General features: G+C 23.9%; 1 protein-coding gene across 6 annotated transcripts in view; it reads left to right on the forward strand.

Moving 5' to 3' along the window:
* The window catches only part of LOC117166878, a 50,650-nt gene that overhangs the window by 19,556 nt on the left and 7,618 nt on the right, over window positions 1-23,476 (forward strand). For 2 of the 6 annotated variants that reach the window (XM_033351295.1, XM_033351297.1), the window contains exons 3-4: window positions 567-738; window positions 7,892-8,281. In XM_033351295.1, the coding sequence (XP_033207186.1) occupies window positions 567-738; window positions 7,892-8,115 (396 nt within the window). In that variant the 3' untranslated portion in view covers window positions 8,116-8,281. Of the gene's footprint in view, window positions 1-566; window positions 739-3,144; window positions 3,194-7,891; window positions 8,282-14,924; window positions 15,010-19,435; window positions 19,613-23,368; window positions 23,466-23,476 lie in introns of those variants that run through there. The other 4 variants (XM_033351293.1, XM_033351294.1, XM_033351296.1 and 1 more) reach the window with 4 other exon arrangements.

Below are 23,476 nucleotides of genomic sequence, written 5' to 3' on the forward strand. Positions count from 1 at the left end.
GTTGCAGGTTTGTTTTTTTTCTTTTGACATAGAAATAATTTCATTCTTAGTTATAAACTCAGTTAAATTGATATTTTTTAGTTAAAAATTCATCAATCTTGTTTAAAATACAATATTTTTACTTGAAAAGTTAGAAATTTGAAGCTGTTTCAATTAAATTAAATTTAATTTAATATAGAGCCCACATTAATTTTACCTAAATATGCACCGAATTTTAAATATAAGAAGATACAATTTTTTTTTAAATTATTATTCAAATTCATGGTCTTTAAAGAATAATTCAGCAAATGATTAATTATGTTTTTAGTATTATTTCATTATTTCATTATTCGATGATGCTGATATATTTAAGACTACCTTGTAATATAATTTTTCAAAGGTTTCTAAGTTCAGCATGTTAATTGAATCCCTAGAAACTGAAAAAAAAACATTATTAATAATAAACCCCCGAAAATATATTTATATTGCGAGTAAATTGTTTTTAAAAATGCGAAATATTTAAATGACTCCTTACTATGAAAAATTCAACTAAAATGAATTTATGTATTTTTGATTAATTTTTTTAGGAATATTTAATATCAAATAGGCCCCAATTTCTTGAAGACATGGAGACTCGTCGACACTACTTGAATGAAATTTCTCAACTTCGGGAGCTGAGAAAAGAAAAGCGTGTACAATTAATAGCTATGGCGAGTTCATCTAGCCTTTTCAAACCAACAGTGCCAACTAAAACGCCAAGTGAGTGTTTTATATTTATTTTTTATTATTTTAGGTTTATTTGAACAGCGTTGTTACAGGTCAGGGAATTTTGAAAAGTCAGGAAAAGTTAGGGAATTTAAAATTGGTCAGGGAAAGTCATGGAAAACCTGAGTCCAAAAAATTTTGATAAACCAGGGCTTGGATCTTGCGAATTTTTCATTTTTTTTTACTTTCTTGAAAAATTGCGAATAATCGAATTTTTTCTTTTTTCTCACAAGTTCGGTATACTTGGTTTAAATTTAAATCATAATTAAATCGTTTTAATGAGGAATATTAAAAACTGAATAATTTCTCATTAAAGTTTTACACCTAGAAATTTTTTTAATTAATACTTAATACTTTTTCCCGTTTTATCTTCGCTTTACTTAAATACGAACTGAATTAATAAAAAGCTATAAGAAAATCCAACTATTTTTAGAACGTTCATTCCGTTTAGTTAAAAATTTAATTATTTGGTTGAAAATTTAATTATTTTGTTGAAAATTCGTCTTTTTGTCAGAAAGTCAAACTATTTAGTGGTCGGAAATTAATATTTGTTGTTCAAAATTGAATTATTTGGCTAAGAATTAATCTTTCTTGTTTGAAAAAGATCTATTTGCTGAAAATTCAATTTTGCTGGCAGATAATAATTAAACTTTCTTCTAAAAAAATCGTCCTTTTGGCTTGAAAATTTAACTATTTACTTGAAAATACATGTTTTTGGTTGAGGTTGAACCTCTTTTATTTGAGAATTTGAATATTTGATTGAAATTTCAATTATTTTGTTCAAAATTCATCTTGTGTCGTTTTAATAAAAAATTTGTTCTTGTGTCTATTTTCGTAAGGATAAACTATTTTTTTCTTAATTTTACTATTTTTTTTAAATTAATTTTTAATTAATTGGTTAAATATTCATCTTTGTAGGTTAAACGTTCAACTGTTTGGCTAAGACTTTAATTACTTTATTCAAAATTCGTCTCTTGTGCTTGAGAATTCTCAATTTTAAAAAAAAATTTGTTAAAATTCAATTATTGGATTAAAAATTAATCTTTTGGATTAAAAGCGAACTGTTTTTAAACCATTTTACTTTTCAACTTGATAATTCTTCTTTAGGTTGAAAAATTGGCCTCTTTGGTTTGCAATTTCAACAATTTGATTGTAAATGCAACAATTTAATTAAAAATTAATTTTTTCGACGTTGAAATTTAAACTATTTGGTTAAGAATTCATCTTTTTTGGTTGGAAAAATCTATTTGTTGAAAATTGAACTTTTTATGGTGATAATTCAACTGTTCTAAAAAATTTGTGTTTTTATCTTGAAAATGCAACTCATTGGTTGAAAATGATATTTCTTTGGTTGAGGCTTAATATCTTTTATTTGAAAATTCGATCATTTTGTTGAAGTCACCTTTTTTGTTAAAAAAAAAGTTAAAATGTTTAATTGAATATTAATTTTTTATAGAAAATTTGTCCTCGTGGCTTGAAAATTCAAATGTCTTATAAAAAATTATATTTTTGCGTACAAATAAATTGCTTTTTTAAAATTGAACTATTTATGTGAAAATTTATATTTTTAGTTTGAAAATTTGACTAGTTCATTAAAAATTTATTTTTTAGGATGAAAACTTAACTATTTGGCTAAAATTTAATTACTTTGTTGAAAATTCTATATTCTTGAAAGTTCTCAACTGTTTGGTTGAAAATTAATCTTTTAGATGTTAAAGTCAACTTTTTTCTGAACGATTTGACTTTTTAACTTGAAAACTTAACTTTAAAAAAAATTGTATTTGGGTTAAAAATGTTAGTTACATTTTAAAAAGAAACTACTTCAACAATAGTTTTTGTAATTTTATTCTTTCTTACTGTCGCTGCTTACCAATTTATTAAAAATGGTTTAATTTTATTAAATTATGGTCCTTTGTTCGGGAAAAATATTTCCAACAAATCGATTGATTTCAATTCCAAAAATACGTAATTAATCTTCAAATATAACTATTTGTTTACAATTTTTTCTAGAGATTTTAGCCATAGAAAAATTTACTTTCGAAATTGTAAACAGTAGAGTTGCATAGAATGTTTCGTTTGAAAAATAAGTCATCCCTTTCAAAATTCAACCATCTTTTTAAAATTGTTAAGAAGAAATAACAAGCAAAGATTTAATTCCGAAAAAATTTGTGAAGTTAAATGTGTTTTATAAGTCTTAAAATGTTTTCATTAAAATAGAATTTTTTTATTCATTCAAAATGAGATAATTTTTAACATTATTTTGATTCTTTAAAGCATAAGAGAACTTTTTTTCAGAGCTCTGATTTTTAGCACGAAAATTACTGTAATTCTGCAGAAGAAGATTATTAAAAATTTTAAATGCTTTAAAGGTGGAAACTCGAAATTAACAATTTTTTAAAGTTGCAGGCTTCAAAGTTGAAACTCGCAAGTCGGAAACACCAAATTTTCGGTAATTATGCAGTTTAGTAATAATTAAAAACACGCAACATTCTTAAACCTGCCTGAAATTATATTTAATTTAATTACATAATACATCAGTTAAATTTTGAATAAAACGTCGCACTAAACTGAGTAAAACTTATTTGTTTAGAATTTTCTTTAAAAATTTCAATTCTACAAAACTTTACATATTTTATTCAAATTTAACATAATATTTTCAAAATGTGTGAGTTTCCAAGGCCATTTGTTATTTTACTATGCAAAATATTGTCTGGACCCAATTTTTGTACGTTTAAAAAAAAATCTTTTTTTCGATCAACACAAGAAGATTACATTTTTTTCAATATTTGGTTAGTTTTCAAACATTATTGATAAATTTCTTATTTTCTCCCCTTTCTTTTTACTGTTTCTACATTCGTTGAGCGTGTAAATCATATTAGGTAATTCCAAATTAATAACGCTAAAAAAGTTATAAATTTGTTTACTTTAAAAATTTGCCTTCATTTTTAAGCTTACATTTTCAATTTAATGAATTTTTAAAGTGCAGTTTTGAAGTCAACGGTAAATATAAATGAATTAATAATTGATAAAATTGATCTACATTTCGTATCTTGAAAATTTAAAGGCAATTAATTTTACAAGGTGATTCTGAATCTGTTCAAAATTAAACAATTTTCAGAATTTAAAGTTAAAATTCGGAATTTTTTATTGAAAGAAGAACAATTTTTAATATTCAGCAATAGTTTACTTTTCTTTTAAAATGAGTAATTAAAAATCAAAGATTGAAAACTAAACAATTTGTAACTGAATAATTAGAAACAGCATTAAATCCTTAAAATTTCTGCGTGCTAAATTTAAGCTTTGAATGTTATAATTTTAATTATTAATTTAAAAAAATTTTAATTTAGAAGTGCAGTTGGAATGAAATAAAAAAATCGAGAAAAAGTCAATAAACTGTCCAAAAGCCCCAAAAATGACAATGAATTTATTCATTGGCTGGAAATTTACAAATATTTTGAAGAAAAATCTGCATTTACTTAAAATATCTTAAATTTCGTATCATATATAATGGAATTTAAAATAAGTTCTATTTAAATCTTTTTCTTGAATTTTACATTAATTTTCTGACTTTTTTATTATGAAATTATTCCGTTTGGAATAAATTTTAAAATCTTCTACTTTAACAAATTTTCATTTTAGTTCATCATTTTCAAGCTTTTATTTTCATTTGGAAGAATTAGGATTCTTACGGAAATTAAAATTTTGATTTCTTTAATTAGTTTCCAAATACTATTTTAAAAGATTTAAAAGAATTCCAAAATTCTCAAAAAAGAATCTGCAAGATTTTAAAGCAATTTTTGCAGTTATGCATGGTTTAAAACAAATGTTTGGAAAAATTCGAATCCTGTTAAAAATATTTAGAAGTTTTGAAAAAATAAACATGAAATTTTGTTTCAATTAAAATTAGAAAAGATTCTAAAAAATGAAAATGTTGTAAATTTTTAAGGCCTTTAAAATCAAATTTTGGAGCTTAAGGATTTTAAAAGGTGCAAATATAATTTTAAAAATTGCTCAGATTCCTAGGAAAATTTCTAATCTTTTTTTTATTTAAAACCAATTATTTTAAGAAATTATTACAAAATATTTCAAAACAATTTTTATCTATAAATATCAATTCAACAATAATTATTCATTTGAAACGACTCAAAATTAAAATAATTGAAGTCCTCATTTGAAAAGTATTTAGTGTTTCTAACTTACAATTGCTTAAAGTGATATAATTTTAAAACTTTAAAAATTTGTATATTTATTAGGAAGACTGAAAAAATCTCGAAAAATAAATATCTTGACACAGTTTATATGGATTATAATATTACCGATGTTTAACATTTTCCGACAGAAAATTGACGATTTATAATATATCCGATACTGCCAAATTTCGGACACTAGGAAATTATCATATTTAATCAATTAAAATTTCTTTAATCAAAAATATTTATTTATTAAAAATAAAATAATGAAATATTTTTTTGAAACATTTGTTTATATATTCAGCGTATTTTTAATAACTATTGTTTCAATTTGATATAACAGTAATTGATAAAAAATATTTCTGAATTCGAAACAGCAATGCAAGGACGACATTTTTTTGCAAGAGTAATAATTTAAAAAAAAACTGCATATTTTCAACAACAAAAAAATGCATAATATTTTTTTTTAATTATCGTATTTTTTAATCTGACCATGATTTTAAAAATTCTTTAAATATTTCAAAAGGTCTTAGATCAAAATATTCAATTATTGTATTTTTAATAAATAAATAATACTAATTTAAAAACATTTTTTAATTGTTTAAATTCAGTTATTTTTTATTGGCGTGAATGTTAAGTGTCGGGAATTTTATAATTCTATAATTTTCTCTTTCGAAGTTTATAATTTGGAAATTTTTATATTAAAAAATAATATAAATTGCCGGTGATTTTTCAATTTAAAATCTTTATTGTTCGGGATTTTTCAAGTCGTCCCGAATTATTCTTTAATTTAGTACATTGCAGCTGATACTGTGGATTGATTTATTTTTGGTACTGTGCTATTTATAAAATCTTTAAATTTTTATTTTTGCAGTTCAACAGTATTTAATTAAAAATTATTCATATAAAAGATTGAATCAAAAAATGTTAAGCTTTAATCATAAAAGTTCAAGAGTTCCACTTTGAGTGTTTTAATTTTCCATTCAGTTTTTATAACTTCAAATAACAAAATCTGGAGCTTCAAGAGCTCGAATCTTTTAATTTTTATGACAGTACAAATTTTTTCTGAACCGTGAAAAAACTGAGATTTTTTTGCATTTGAATTTTTATTGATTTGTAAGGATATATAATGTTTAACTATTAAAAAAAGAACTTTTCAACTCCATCCTTTTTATAATATATATATTTTCTTTCGTAAAACTTAAATTTGAACTTTTTGTTATTCTACAAGATACCTAACTGTTTTTATTTATAATCTTTTATTTTTAAAGCTGTTTACAATCCAATATTGTTACAATTTTTTCGAGAATTTGTAATTGAGAATATTTAATTATAAATTGTTCCATTTAGAACTTATTTCTTTTCAAATTTTTCATTTTTAAGAGTTTGTAATTTAAAATTCTCCACGTTTGAAAGGTCAATATGAATCTATTCAAATATTGAGATTTTAAACTTATCGTGAAGAATTCCTGAAAGTAAAATAAAAAATATAATGACCAAATTTGGACAACCATCACAAAATTTTCCCATTGTAATCTGAAAAAGAACATTTTCATCTTCTCCTTTCCCCCTAAAAAAAAATTATTCATCTTTAATTTGAACAAAAGTAAATAGAAGGAAAGAAAAATGAGAAGGCAGCCAACCAAATCCCCTTCCTTCTTTTTTTTATTTCTTTCGTCCTTTTTATTTCTACCATTATCAAATCACAATAAAAAACGTTTGTAAAAAAAAATAATCACCAACGTTTCGGCACGCATACAGCGCCCTTATCAAGGCAAGTAAATATATAATCAACTAAAATTAAAATTAAAATCAAATTTAAATAAAATGAAATAAAAATAAAATTAAAATAATAATAATAATAATAATAATAATAAAATAAAATAAAAATAAAATAAAATTTGTTGCCAGCAGGAACAGCATCACTGACAACACTTTTTTAGTTGTCAGTGAGATAGCATCGTAGCAGTGGTGCTGTTCCTGCTGGCAACAACTTTTATTTTATTTTTCAGTTTTATTTTATTTAATTTTATTTTTATTTTATTTAAATTTTATTTTAATTTTAATTTTTTATTTTATTTTATTAAAAACAATTTTTGTTATATATTTTCTTGCCTTGATAAGGGTGCTGCATGAGTGCCGAAACGTTGGTGATTATTTTTTTTTACAAATGTTTTTTTTTTGTGATTTGATAATATTAGAAAAAAGTACGAAAGAAATAAAAGAGAGAAGGAAGGGGATTTGGTTGGTTGTCTTCTCATTTTTCTTTCCTCCTTTTTATTTTTGTTCAAATTAAAGATGAATATTTTTTTTTTAGGGGGAAAAGAGAAGAGGAAAATGTTTTTTTTTTCAAATTGCAATGGGAACATTTTGTGGTGGTTGTCCAAATTTGGTCGTTAGATTCTTGATTTTATTTTTAAGAATTCTTCACATCAACATGATTATTGGACGTTAAAATGAATTTTGAGTTTGATTTTTGTCTGATTTAAATATCCTAAATTTTAATTTAAACTTCTCTTCCTCTTTTATGATATATTGTACGTCTTGTATCGTTAACGAAAACAATGAAAATCACATTAAAACTAAAAAATGTAAAAGAAATTAGCTTTAAGAGTTCAAATCTTTTAATTTCAATGACCGTGACCATTCATTGTGAACCGTAGAAAAACCAAATAAAACTAAATATTGTTCACAATTTTGTTTCTAATGTATCTGTTTTCCAAATTTTTTTAACTTTAAGCGTTTCTAATTTGAAGTGTCACAAGTTTGAATTTTCAATCTGAAATTATTAAAATTTATACATTTTCAATTTTTCTTCCATTGAGTGCTTCAATTTTCGGTTCAGTTTTTATAATTTCAATTGCAAACAAATTGAACTTCAAGAGTTCGAGTCTTCTCTTTTCAATGACCGTGAAAATTTTTTGTAAACTAAAGCCAAAAAATCTTATATTTTTTAGAACCCGTACGAAGAAAACTAACAGATGAAGCCTTTAAGGAAAGATTACGAAAGCGATACATGAGACTGAATGAAGTTCGTTCAAGGCGACATCAACAAGAAAAACAAGAGGAAATGCGTCGCAATAAACTAATGGCTAGGATATTTGGGAAAAAATTGCAGCAAAAAGTTTTGCGTGGCCAAATGGACTTGTCACAAAGTGTGAGCGTAATATCGAACTTATAACGGTAGTCAAATATTTATTCTATTTTAGAAAAAAATGCCTTTAGCGGTGGAAAATACTTAGGATCGGATCCATTTCAAACCAGGCAAAATATATCAGTGATAAAATATGTTGTTTTTTAGAGAAAATCAGGCGTGACGTATTTTTCCCATTTCAGCAAAAAAAAAAGTTATCACAAACTTACAATTATTTGAATTTTGACTTGTATTTAAAAAAATATTTTTTCATTCTATAGTTTTTTATCTAATTCATATTTTCCATTTGTTTTAGATTCTGTCGATTTTTTTTAAATGTAGAAAGTCCCACACTTATATTTTTTTTCACAGAATTTGGAATCTCTAAATTCCTTTAATATTCTAAACTTAAATTATGAGATGAATTTGGTTATAAAACTTTTTTATTCTATTTATTATACCAACTGTTACACAATTTTGATTTCAAAATTCCAAGGCGTTTTAAAAAGATTGTAGATTGTAGTTCAAACAATTTAGAAAAATTTGCGAAGAACCGATTATAATAAAAAAATATTTAATAATCATGACATCAAACTAATATTAATCTCTAATTTGTAGGATTACAAAAAATTGATAAACATTTTCTGAAACTCTAGGACTTTCAGATTGGAATTTATTTCAAAATTTTTAATCCAATTACAGTTTCAGTGAACTAAAAGATTCAAAGTTCTAAAATTAAATTCGAAATTCTCTACATTCAGAAATTAATAAAATTAATGAATGTCCTCAAAACTCGATTTAATTCTGAAGTATTTTTAAAATCCAGGAATTTCTAGATACTTTGAATTATTTGAAAATAAATTAAATTAAAAATTAATATCCTAATTATTTCCAAATTTAAAATTGAAGGATTCCGCCTTTTTGAAATATTTTTTTCTTCATTTGTAAACCTTTAAACTTACGTTAGTTTTGAATGAGACAAGTTTATTGCTTAGATTTATTTTAAACTTGAAATTTTGTTCATTTAAAAGAAGTTTAATGTTTACAAATTTGAAAGAATTTTAATTTTGTTTTTCAAAGTTTTTCCATTTGTATTTTTATTAATTTGATTAATTATTAATTTATAATTACTTATTCTTGAAGTTTTTTGCATTCAAATGATATTTACAATTTTTTTAAACTTATTTATTTCTAAATTTTTCAATTTGAAGCATTTCTGATTTAAAATTCTCTAAGTTTGAATTTTCAATATGAAATAGTTCAAATATAATATAATATAATTCTTAATTTCAATTTGATCGATAATTTAAAAAATACAATAAATATTTTAATATGTGGTGCATCAAAATATATATTTTTTTTAAATAATTAAATAATACTAATTAGAATACATTTTTTAATTGCTTATATTCGGGATATTTATAGTGTGAGGTTCAGTTTCAATTCCTTTCTTTTTAATTTTTTTTTTCTCCGAAATTTGAAAACATGAAAATATTTTCTGGAAAATCCCAGTTTTGGTTATTTTTTGTAATATTTTTAAAATATTTGTGCTAGAAGGGAAGAAATTCTATCAGCTTTATGCAGGTTAAACCAGTTTTGTGGTCGAGAGAATTTTTTTCCTGAGAATATAGTTTATTTGTGTTGTAAACTTCACAAATTTGTTAATATTAAACTTTTTTTTTATATATTCCGATGAATTTCTAAAGAGGGCTGTAAATCTCAGCAGAATGGCAAAAGAAAATTTGAACATCTAAATTAGATATAAAAATACTACGAGTTGAAAAAATATTTTTTTTTTAAATATACCTCAAAATTCAAATACTCGTAACTTTGTTTAAAATTGTTATTTTTTAAATCGAAATACTAGATAATTTCCTATAAAAAAAAATATATTTCGTCGCTGAGAGATTTTTTTACTTGAAGTGCAGAACTTGCCTGATTTGAAATGGATTCGATCTTAGGCAATTTGCAATTACGAGAAGCTCTAAGGTTATTTATTAAAATTAAAAATCGAGCCTACGTCGTTGTTTTGTACATTTGACCATTTATATAAACCAACTAATGCTCCGGACTTTTCTTCACGATTAGTATTATCTTCCCAAATGTTAGAGATTATTTTATAACTTATTTATGGTAATGACAAATCCTTTTTTTAAATCCAAACTATTGAAATTTTCAAGAAATAATTTTAGTTGCTAATAGTGAGATTAATCTGGACTTGAAAAGTCTTGAATTTATTATACGAGCTCTATTATTATCCCATTAGTTGGAGCATAATTGGTTAGAAGTATTCGCGAGATTTCACTTCCCTTGTACATAAGAGATAGAATTCGTATTATGAAACCCCAAGTTCAAAGGAGAGTACAATATTGATGAGATTATATTAATATTCGTTAGAAATCGAATGACAAATATTTCGAACTGTTCTCTCTATTTACACTTATTTTACAAATTTACATAATTAGATTTATATCACGATTTGAGGAAGAATTCTTCAATCGTTTTTTTTTTCCGGACGACTGAAAAATCCCGAAAAAGAAAATAACCGAAATTAGAAAATTGCTGACAGAGGGAAATTCCTGAAATTTAAAATTCCCGATTCTACATTTTATTAACAATTTGTTCAATAATACAATTATACATCTACCTTACCAGGAAATGGCCCGGATTTTCCTAAAATAATTACAACTATGACTTGGAACAGTGAATGTTCTAAAAAAATTAAAATTTTGATTTAGGACAGGAGATTTCATTAAAGAATTTTAATTTCGAGTTTGAAACAGGGATTTCTTTCAAGAGAATTATAATTTTGATTTATAACTGAAACCAAAAACGGGGTATAATGGAGTATAATTCTAACTTGGAACAATGAATTTTCAAAAAAAAAAAATGTATGTTATTCTGAATTGAGTCAGAAAATTTTATGTTTTAAATATTAGAATTCAGATCTAGAATAAGGAATTTTCCAAAATAATTTTAAGTCTGACTTCGTAAATGAAATTTTAAAGAAGCATTATAATTCTGAACCCAGGAATTTTATTTAGAAATGGCACATTTTTTTCCATCGCAAAATTTGCATTTTTCTACTTTATTTTTATTGTGTAGTATAGAATCATAAATCAGAAGTCGAAAAAAGGCGAAAATCACTTTAATAATTCTGAATTTGCTAAAAATTAAACAATTTACGGAATTTAACGTTAAGAATTGACCTGTTTTATTTCAAAAACATAAGTAGTTAAACAAATTTAAACGTCTGATTGAAACTTTCTAAACTACATACATATTTTCCAATTTTAAAATAGATTCAGAATTAAACACTTTTATTAAATTTTGCACATTTCATTTAAATATTATTTCAGTCTAAAATATTTAATATTTAATCGTTTCAATTCCAAACTAAATAATTTCAAATCGAATTGTTTGAAATATAAAGACTTGAATCGGTTTCGAAATATTTTAAACATGATGTAGATTTTTGAAGATTACGAAATTAAATTATGAAGCTTCTTAAAGATTTTTTATAGGTTTAGAAATAATAATAAAAATGTCCCTAAGATTCCTGGTATAATTTCAAATTATTTTTTATTTTGAAATTTTTATTTTGAGAGAATATTTTAAAATATTTAAAAACAAATTTTGATGATTGAAAATAATTTAAAACTTGACAAATTTAGGAGTTTTCAGGTATTTCGAAATGGTTCGAAAATAAATAAAAAATTGTATTAAATTTTTAACGAAATTGAAATTTTTGAAAATAATTTCAAAACAATATTTAAAATATTTCCAAAATTGTCAAAAATGAATCTGTAAGATTTTAAAGCATTTTTGTTAAGTTTTCATAAATTAAAAAAAAAACATTTGGAAAAGTTCGAAGCAAATTAAAAATATTAAGAGGTTTTTGAAAATTAAATTTTTTTGTTTAGATTAAAATTAGAATAGGTTCTAAGAAATTAACACACTATACATTTTTAAGGTTTTAAACATCAAATTTTTGAGCTTTTTAATGATTTTAAATGGTTCAAAGTTAATAAAAAAAATCTTAAGAATCTCAGAAAAACTTTCAGTTATTTTGAATAATTTGGAATTGTAATTTTTTTATGGAACAGGAAATTTTTTGGAGCAACTATATGCCATTCTGAATGGGATCAGAAAATTTTCAAAAAAATTAGAATTCAGATATGCAACAAGGAATTTTCCAAAAGAGTTTTATGTCTTACTTAGTAAAGAAAATTTTAAATAATGATAATAATTCTGATCCCGGGAATTTTATTTAGAAACGGAAATTTTTTCTTTCATCGCAAAATTAACTTTTATTTTTTATTGTGTAGCATAGAATCGTAAATCAGAAGTCGAAAAAAGTCGAAAATCGCGCAAATAATTATAGTTATCCTGACTTTAAACAAGAAATTGCAATAAAGAAGTATATTATTTTATTATTCTTGTCCTAGTCAAAATTCGTCACCAATCGAAACTTTACTCTTATAAATTTTAGAAAATGGGAGCTACTATATTTTTGAATTATAATAATAATAATATTGTAAATAAATATAATACTGACCTGGAACCTGGAATGTTGGAAATTCATCAATTCTGCGTTTGAACGGGGAATAAATAAATTAAATATAAAAAAATGTCCGTAAAAAACGAGAATTTTTACATTGGAACAAGGAATTTTATAAATAAATTATAATTTTAGTTTGGAACAGGCAATTTTTGAAAGTATTTTATTTCTGACTGTAGAGGAAATTTTCTAAAAAAAATATATAGTTCTGAACTTGGGCGGGGAATAAATAAATATAAAAAAATGTTCGTGAAAATTACAATTTCGTCTTGGAATAGACAATTTCTGATTTATAAAAGAGGAATTTACAAAAACAATCCTCGTCAGAATTCGTCAGATTTGATCAATTTCTTCTTCCAAATAAGAATTTTTTGGAATTAAAATTTTTTTTTGTATGTATATAAATACAAATTTGTCGGATTTGAAAACTTTCCTCTTCCAAATTTTAGAAAAAGAGAGTTCTTATTTTATTTAATTATAATAAAAAATGTTACAAATAAATATAATTCGGACTTGGAACGGGAAATTTATTTATTAATGACTTTCTATAGGACAATTTTTAAGAGAATTATAATTCTGAACTAGAACGGAGAATAAATGAATTAAATAAAAAAAAAAATATATCGTAAAGAGTTATAATTTTTAAGTTGGAGCAGGGAATTTCGTAAATATATTTTTATTTTTTCTTGGAACAGGTAATTTCTGACTTAGAATACAAAATTTCTCAAAAAAACTTGAATTCTGATTTACAAAAAAGGAAATTTACAAAAACAATCCGCGTTTAAAGTAAAAATTCGTCAAATTAAACAAATTCCTTTTGCCAAATCAGAATTTGTTTAAATTTGAACATTCTTTTTTTATATACATACAAATTTTCCAGATATGAAAGTTTCCCTCTTTCAAATTTCAGAAAAAGGAAGTTCCTATTTTTCTGAATTATAATAAAAAATGCTTGAAATAAATATAATTATACTTTGAACGGGGAATTTTTGGAAATTAATTTATTTCTGATTTGCTATAGGGAACTTTACAAAAAAAATTAATTTCTGCGCTTAAACGGGGAATACATAAATTTGATGTAAAAAGTAATTCCTGTACTGAATGATAATTTTGACTCTAAAACAGGAAGCTTCCATAAACAATTACAATTTAGAATATATGACGGAGAATTTTCGTAAAGAATTGTCAGTTTTACTTTAGAACAACAAAGTTTCCGTAGAGAATTATAATGTTCACTTTGTATCAGGGGATTTTCGCAAAAAATAATATATTATACTTAAGGAAAGGGAATTTTTCTAAATAATAATTATTTTATTAGGAACGAATATTTTTGACGTGGAATGGGAATTTTGGAAAATCATTTTAATTCTGATTTCTTCAAGGAAATTAAAACAAATCCCTGTTAAAATTAAGAATTGTATTTTTTAAGACCAAAAATTGCCTGATGTGTCAACTGAAAATTAACATTCTTGTCCAAAATTCCCTCTTCGAAATACTTTTATTTTTTAAAATAAATTTCTGATTTTATTTATTCTCTTCTAATTGATTTATTATTAAGAAAATTTAATTATTTGGATTCGGGAATTTTATAATATCAGAAAATTTGTATTTCCGTAATTTTGTAATTCGGAAATGATTGATATTATTTTAAATTTAAATAGTTATATATTCTATTCCGAAAATGTTCTTTTTTGGGAACTTTAGTGTTGGGTTTAATATTTTTCTCGATTTTTCAGTCGTCTCGTTTTTTTCGTTGTATTAAAAAAAACGCACACCAGTGAAAGTAATTAATATTTATACTATTACTGCATAATTCTGAAAGCTGAAACCTGAAACCAGTAGAAACCCAGTAGTGTTTTCTGAATTGTGAAAAACGATTATTATCCCCAAATGTAATCAAACTACCCACTACCGAAATCCCGAATTTTTTAAGGACGGGAGCCAGTAGTTTAGTACCTGAATTTTAGTACACAATGTTCATTATCATTAAAATAAGTTTCTTGCCCTCGACAGAATCTGCTGTCATACTAGAATATAGAGTTTTTTTATTATTCTTTTATAACAAAAATCAAATACAGTCAAATAAAAAATACGTCTGAACCAACTTGATTGATGTATTTTATTTTTCATCAGCCTTTACGAATATTTTTTGGTGACTTGGATATAATGAGTGCCCAAATAGTAAAAAATATCAGGAAGCCTTTTTGAGTGGATTCCCTAGAAGGTCACTACTTTTTTGCCTGGTGCTAAGTCTTATTTAATTTCTCAACTTTCCGGGCAACCTTCGTTTTTTCAGTTTAAGAAATTCACATGCTACGTACCTATGCGGAAGTCGTAAAAAATGTATTATGAATTGGAAATATTTCTAGTGACATGAGAATTAAGATATTATAGACGCAAAAGGATAAGTATTAAAAAGAATATTTAATTTACTTTCAAGAATTTATATTTTATTAATCATTTTATAAAAAAAAAACAGTGATTTTGCCTGTGAACAAAAGTTGAAACAAAACTTACTATTTAAGTAATTCTACTTTTGGCTAAATTTGCTTACTTTGTAAATTTGTTATAAACAAATGATAAAGACGATTGTTACAAAAAGTCTGGAAGACCTGGAAAAGTTATGGAATTGTGAAAAAGTGACTGGAACTCTTTTATTCGCACCTATTTCTAAGTTTTGACATTTATTTCAGTAATTTACGGCCAATTTTCAATTTCGGAATTTACATGTGTTAATGTTGGTACTAATAAAAAGAAATTTTTATAATAATTTTAAACTTTTACAGACTTGATAAATATTATTTGTAAAAATCAGAATTCTTTGAATTTCAAATGTTATAAAATAACCCTTTAAATTTCTATTAATTATTTATTATAATTATTAATAAAAATAATTTTCTTCGATAGCGAAGAAATCGCTAACGATTCAGTCGAGAAACTAAACTCAAAAGATAAATCAAGCATTTCTTTGGAAATTCTTTTAATTTAAATTAATTTGGGTAATATATTAAATTCAATTTGACACGTTTCAAATTCCAAAACTTCAAGGAAAAATTTGTATATACTGAAAAATAGACAAAAAATTATCAAATATAAAACAAGATCATATTTTAACCAAATAGTTGAATTTTTTACAAAAAAGACGAATTTTCAACCAAGAAGTATAATTTTTTACAAAAAAAAATGAATTTTCAACACAATAGTTCAATGTTGAAATCAAGGAGATAAATTTTCAACAAAAAACATGAATTTTTAATAAAGTACATAGTGCAACTCTCAACCAAATACTTGAATTTTGAACGAAAAATTTTTTTATTTCAAATAAAAAACAGTTGAATTCATAAAAAAATATAAATGTTGCACAAAATAGTGGATTTGTTAACCAAAAAAAAATTATATCTCAGGGAGAAAAAACGTTATTCAAATTTTAGAATTTTTAAGTTAAAGGGACAAATTTTCTACAAAACGGTTAAATTTGCCACCCATAAAGACGAATTTTTAGTAAATCGGTTCAATTTCCTTTCATGGGTATGAAGTTTTCACCCAAAAACATGCATTTTTAACTAAGTTCTCTCTCAACAAACTAGTGGAATTTTTAACCAAAAAAGATTTTTATTAAAAATAAAAAATAAAAATTCTTCCAAAAAGATGAATTTTCGAGAAAATAGTTTATTAAAAACCAACAGTCAAGAAGGGAAAAAAGTCAGCGTAATTTTAGAATATTTAAGGTAAAAGAACGAAATTGTTACAAAAGAATCATTGAATTTTCAACCCTAAAAAAACGAATTTCCAACAAATCAGTTACAAATTGTTAAATAAATGATAATCAAGTAGATGAATTTTTAAAATAAAAACATTCCTTTTTAGGGAAGTAGTCTCTTAAGTAACAAGTTGAATTTTCGATCAAAAAATAATTTGATTTAAAATAAAAAAGTTGAATTTTTCCAAAAGACTAATTTTTAACAAAATAGTTGTTTTTTTGACCAAAAAATTATTTTTCAGTCAGGGAGAAGAATGTTAAACAAAAATTGTTACATTTTTAAGCTAACAGGAAGAATGCTCTAGAAAGAAGTTGATTTTTCAACCCAAAAAGACGATTTTTTAACAAAATAGTTTAATTTACAATCGAGGAGATGAAGTTTTCAACCAAAAACATGCACTTTTAATAGTGGAGTCTCTTAATCATCTATTTAAATTTTCTGCCAAAAAAGAATTTTATTTAATATAAAAAAGTTGAATTTTTCCAAAAAGACTTATTTTTTACCAAATATTTGATTTTTAACAAAAAATTATGTTTTAGTTAGGGAGAAAATAGTTAACCAAAAGTTGCAGAATTTTTTAACCAAATGGACGAATTTTCTACAAAACAGTGGATTTTTCAATACAAAAGGACGGATTTTTAACAAAATAGTTCAATTTCGAATCAAGGAGATAAATTCTTCCCCCAGAAACAGATATTTTTGAAAGAAATTAGTCTCTTAACTAATAAGTTGAATTTTCAACAAAAAAAGAATTTTATTTTTAAAAAAGTTGAATTTTTCGAAAAAAAACTAAGATTCAACAAAATAGTTGATTTTTAATCAAAAAAATTATTTTTCAGTCAGGGAGAAAAAAGGTAACCAAAAATTGTTAAATTTTTAAGCCAAAACGACAGATTTTATGCTAAAACAATAGAAATTTTAAACCCAAAAAGACGAATTTTTAATCAAATAGATCAATTTCCAATCAAGGAGATGCAGTCTTCATCCGAAAACATGCATATTTAACAAAGTAGTCTCTTAACAAAATAGTTTACTTTTTAATTCAATACTGAAATTTTCTAGATACTAAGATGAATTTTCAACAAGACAATGAATTCTCAAACGAAAAGTATAATAATTGATATTTCGATAAAAAACACTAATTTGTAACAAAATAGTTAGATTTTTAACCAAAGAGTTGAATTTTCAACAAAATAATTAAATTTAAAAAAATAACAAAAAACGATTTTTCAAAGAAATAGTCAAATTTTCAAATGAGGAGATGAATTTTCAACTAAAACTCTTAATGTGCAACAGCAAAATATTAATTTTTAAGACAGTAAGTCAACTTTTAAGCAAAAAAAAACGAATGGTCTACAAACTAATTGAATTTTCTGCTAAAAACAGGAATTTTAACCAAATAAATTAATTTTGAACCAAAAAAAAAAAAAACAGAAATTTTCGACTTCAATGTTTAATTTGCAACCAAAAATATGAATTTTTAACAGAAAGGGAAATTTGCAACCAAGTAGTTTAATTTTCTACTAAATTATTGAATTTTTAAGCCAAAAAGGCGGGCTTTCTACAAAAAAGCTGCATTTTCAATCTAAGCATACGAATTTGGCACAAAAAAGTTAGTTTATGACCAAAAAGTTGCATTTTTTACTTAAATTATTAATCTTCACACAAAAACTGTAACAAAAATTTCAACTTTAAACCAAACAGTTGAGTTTTCAACCATAAAGGATGAATTCTCAATAAAATATGTAATAGTTTATATTTTAACTAAAGAACGTTTTACTTTAAATAAAAAATAGTTGAATTCTGCCAAAAAGACGAATTTTCAATAATATAGTTTAATCCTCAACCATTTCCAATCAAACAGTTCAATTTTTAACTAAAAAAGAGCAATTTGCAACAAAAAATAAAATAGTTAAAATTTTAGTTTAAAGAGTTAATTCCTAGGACGAATGTTTAACTAAATAGTTGAATTCTCAACCTAAACAAATTTATTTTTAACCAAACAGCTATATTTTCAACTAAACAAGCTAATTTTTAACAAATAAAAAAAAGGAATTTTTAACAGAATAGTTAAATTTTAAACAAAAATTTTAAATTTTAAACCAAGAAGTTTTATTTTCTTTCAAATCATAGAATTTTTAGGTCAAAAAGGCGATTTTTCTACAAGACAGCTGAATTTTAAATGAAAAAATACGAATTTTCTACAATTACGAACAAGCAGTCAATTTTCAACTTAAATAATGAACCTTCAACCAAAAAATTAAATAAAAAAAAAAATTAGTTCAACTTTCAATCAAGTATTTGAGTTTTCAACCAAAAAAGAGGAATTCTCAATGAAAAATGTAATATTTTATATTTCGACTAAAAATTATTTTAATTTTAATAAAAAACAGTTTAATTCTACCAAAAAAGTAGAATTTTCCACTAAATAGTTTAATCATCTACAAAAAAGGATAATTTTTAACCAAAAGGGATGAATTTTTCAACCAAAAAAATAATTGGTTTAAAAAAAAAGAAAAAACAACGAATTTTAAACAAATAAAGTTTTTCATTTAAGAAAAAAATGTGCGTCCAAATTGTTGAACTTTAAAGCTAAAAGACGAATTTTCTAAAAAAAAAAGTGGTTAGTTGAATCTTCAACACCAAAATATGAATTTAAACCAAGAAGTTCATTTTTTACCAAAATAGTTGAATTTTCAATAAATAAAATGTTGGTTTTCAGTATTTAAGGCATAGTTGGTAAATATTGCGTTGAAAAGAAAAAGAGAAAAACTGATCAGAGATCGAATTTGACCTTCCGTCATTATTAAGAAACTGGACAAAAACTTCCGGTCGGCTAATCACGTTTTACCTTCAAAATCACGATACGCTGAGTGATTAAGTATATAAAGATTTTCTAGGTCTGTCTAAGAATCAGTCCAGTTCTAATAACGAAACTAGAAAACAGTAATTTAATTATCCTAGTCTTTATGAAATCTACGTCCGTGCTTGTTTTTCTGATTAACGACCATTACATTTAACGAATTTTAAATATTTGAAAAAATAGGAAAAAAGTTTTGCTTCCGAGGAAGCTATCACTGACAGTAATTTGGGTTTGGAGCCTGGTTTTTGAAAATGTCACAAAAGTTCATCATTCCCGAGAATGATCTTGATCGACTTCTTCTAGAGAAATTTACAAGTGAATTTCGAACTGGTTATATTACCATTGATGGAGTCTGTCTTCCAGAGTATTTTAAAAAATTTGCAGATAGAATTGAAAATTTTGAAGTGCGAGATGATGATATTTGGGTCTGCAGTTTTCCAAAAACTGGTAAGTTTTATTTTTTTCACCAGCGATCATTTTTATAAGTTGGTACATAATTACATAAAAAGACTCGATACTTTTGTGATAGAATAATTTTTTTATTACACTTTTTTGTAACTAAATCTTTTATGATTCGTAATTGTGATACGAATCACTGGAAATAAATCAAATATAATATAAAGAAGATAGTTGACATAGAATATAAAAAAAACTTGAAGGTTTGAACGTATTACTAATGAGAGTTTTCTTAATTATACAAAATTAGGAATTGAAAAATCTTTCGGCTCAGGGATATTCAATTATTTAAATTTTTTTATAGAAAATATGGAATATTGTTTTCAAAACTTAGATATTTGGAATTTTGTATTCATTTCATAATGAAAATGTGTTTAAAAGTTGATTACTGAGCCTATAAATTTTAAAGATTTTAATATCTTTTTCACCTCGATACATTTTTTATTTAGTAGTATTTAAATAAAAATAATCTCAATAGTTATTTCAAGAAAAGTCAAAATTAACAATGTTTACATTTCAAATTTTTTTATTCATTTTATAAAAAATGTTATGTTAAAAAATAAGATAAAAATTCTATTCGTTCAATATTAATGGCCAGGAAAAATTTCTATTTTTTTCACATGCTTCCCTCTGACGATTGTAATTTTTAGTTAAAAACTTTTATTAATGGTGGGAAAATTAAAAAGTTTTCTTAAAAAGTCATATTTCTGGTTAAAAGTTTAACTGTTTTATTGAAAATTAAAATATTTAACTAAAAAATTAACTTTTTTGGTTACAATTCATTTCTTGGAGTTGAAAATTCAACTGACATCATTTTTGGTTGAAATTTCGTTTTTTTTATTGGAAAACGCAACTGCTGCGTTAAAAGTTGAAATTATTATTTTAAAATCCAGTTTTTGGTTTAAGATTAATCAATTTTGTTGAAAATTCTTCTATTTAGTTGAAGATTGAAGGAATTTTTAGAAAATTCTTCTTTGTTTTAAAATTGGTCTTTTTTGTTTAAAAGATGAGTTACTTTCTTTAAAAATCATTTTTTGAGATTGTCGATTCAGCAATTTGGTTCAAAATTCATCTCTTTGGTTGGAAACTTGACTATTTTATTAAAAACTCTTTTTTTTTGAAAAATTTAATTATTATTTTAAACATTCAATTTTTCTTATCAAAATACAAAATTTATCATCTTATTGAAAATTCAAGTATTTTCTTAAATTGTCATATTTTTTGGTCGAAAATTCCACTTTTTTTACATTAGATATTTTTGATTGAAAATTCATCTTCTATGGTAGAAAAATTACACATTTTTTACTAAAATAAATAAGCACAGATTTAATGATTAAATATAAATTTTAAATAGTTTTATTCCATTTACATATATTCTATGTTAAAAATTTAGATAAAAATTCTGACCTTTGAATATTAATAATCAGGAAATATAATAAATTGATTAGAGAAAAGTTATGGAATTTTTAAAATGAAGTTGCGGCCACCCTGATATTATATTCTTGTGGATAATTATTCTATTTGGCGTGTATTTCTGTTTTTTTTTTTCAATTGCTTCCCTCTGACGATTATATCTTTTAGTTAAAAATTTCATTATTAGGTGTCAATTAAAAAAATTGTTTCGTTTGTTTATTTTTGCGGTTGCAACTTCGCCTCTTGGCTTGCAGGTTCAATAATTTGGATGTATTTTTTTTCTTTCTTGACTGAGAAATCTTAATTATTTGAGAATTCGCCTTTTTCGTAAAAATGTAACTTCTGGGTTGAAAGTTGAATTATTTTGTTAAAAATTAATTTTTTTGGTCTAAGATTTATCAATTTTTTCTAAAATGTATCTATTTTGTTTAAGATTAAATAATTTGTCAAAAATTCATCTGTCTGGTAAAAAATTAATCCTTATCAGTTGGAAATTCAACTATGTACTAATTTCTTAGAAATTCATTTTTTTGGTTGCAAATTCATCATTTTGGTTCCAAATTCATTTCTTCGGTCGATAATTTTTATACTTTGTTGAAAATTCTTTTTTTTCTTGTTGTTGAAAATATAACTATTTTGTGGAAAATTCAAAACTTCGGTTAAAAATGGAACTATATTGCAAAAAATTAAATTTTTTGTTATTGAAATATCAACTATTATGTTTCGATGAGAATTCGTCTTTTTGATGAAAATTTAACTATCCCGTTGGAAATACAACTGTTTTTTGTTGAAGTTTAATCTATTTTGTTCAAAATTCGACTATTTTATTGAAAAATCAACTATATTGTTATTATATTTTTCGGTCCAAAATTTTACTTTTTTGCTGAAAATTTGTCTGTTTGAACAGAAGATTTTTCTTTTTGGATTAAAAATTCATCTTTTTTGGTAGAAAATCCATCTTTTTTCGCAGAAAATTCTTCATCGTTTGATTAAAATAAGTAAATACAATTTCTATGCTTAAATTGTGATTTGAAATTTTTTTATTCTGTTTACATAAAATTCTACCTTAAAAATTCTACAAGATGAAAGTTCCTGTCCATAATTATAAGTGATCAAGGAAAATGAAAAATTGTCCAGGGATAAATCAGGGAATTTTGAAAATGAAGATTTTTTGCCGCCCCGTATTATTACATTTATTGGATAAAAAAATTTAAAGTACCAGGTTGCAATGCATTGATTCTGTAATTTCTTAAATTAATGATTAGTTTTTCTTCGAGATAATTCAATATATTATTGTGAATAAAGATGATTTAAATTTAAAATAACTCCAAGCTAAAATTCTCAAATCGATAAACCTGCCTATTAAAAAGATCTCGAAATTATATTCAATCCGACTTGCAAAATTTCAAAGATTCACAATTAAAATTGAATTTGATTGAGAACAGTAAATGACTTTAAGTTAAACTCTTTATTTATAACTTTAAAATTGAAAATAATTCAATTATCACAATTAGGAATTCATTATTAGTTAAACGCCATAATTAAAATTCTACAATAAATTGTATGACCTAACTGCAAAATAAAGAGAGTTTTTGAATTTCGCAATTTAAGATTATATTTAATTTATTAATTTGTTTTTATTACTTTTTACTGCTAATCAGAAATATTTTAGTTTGAAATTTTTAAGGTAGTTGTAGTAGGTAGTAGTTGTAGTAGTTTTCGTACCGATTTTTATTTAAATAGTTTAATTTAAATAAATGATGGCTTATTTTTTCGGAGGAAAAATGCCCCACGACTTTACTGTTTCCAATTTTGTAATATTTAAATAATCTGAAAAATAATTATTTGTTCAAGAAAATGGTTTCTTTCAAGAAAATTTCGGACGATTTTAGCATACAAAAATTTAACTACGAAATTGAAAACATTAAATTTAAAGAGAATACCCCCCGTCCCCGCCCCAAATAAACCGTCAATTATTAAAATTCAACCATAATGAAAAAATGAATAAGTAGCGACAGGACGAAAAAACTTAATAGTAAAAAACATTGTTAAAATCATTTTTTCTGTTAAGTTTTAACATTTTTTCATTAAAATTTTTTAAAATTTACTATTACATCCTTAATAATACTATTTTAATTTCTAAAATGCTAGAAAAACCATTTTTTCATTATATGCTTTTAATAGTTTTCAAGTAAAAATTAAGTTATTGTTCATGTATATGAATAATATTCTTAAAACACATGACAGGTACCACATGGACTCAAGAAATGGTTTGGTGTCTTGCAAATGATCTGGATTTCGAAAGAGGGAAGGTGATTCTTTCAGAGCGATTTCCATTTTTAGAGTATGGTTTTT

Source organism: Belonocnema kinseyi, chromosome 2 (genome assembly GCF_010883055.1).
Source record: "Belonocnema kinseyi isolate 2016_QV_RU_SX_M_011 chromosome 2, B_treatae_v1, whole genome shotgun sequence".
In the NCBI taxonomy this organism is placed as follows: Eukaryota; Metazoa; Arthropoda; class Insecta; order Hymenoptera; family Cynipidae; genus Belonocnema; species Belonocnema kinseyi.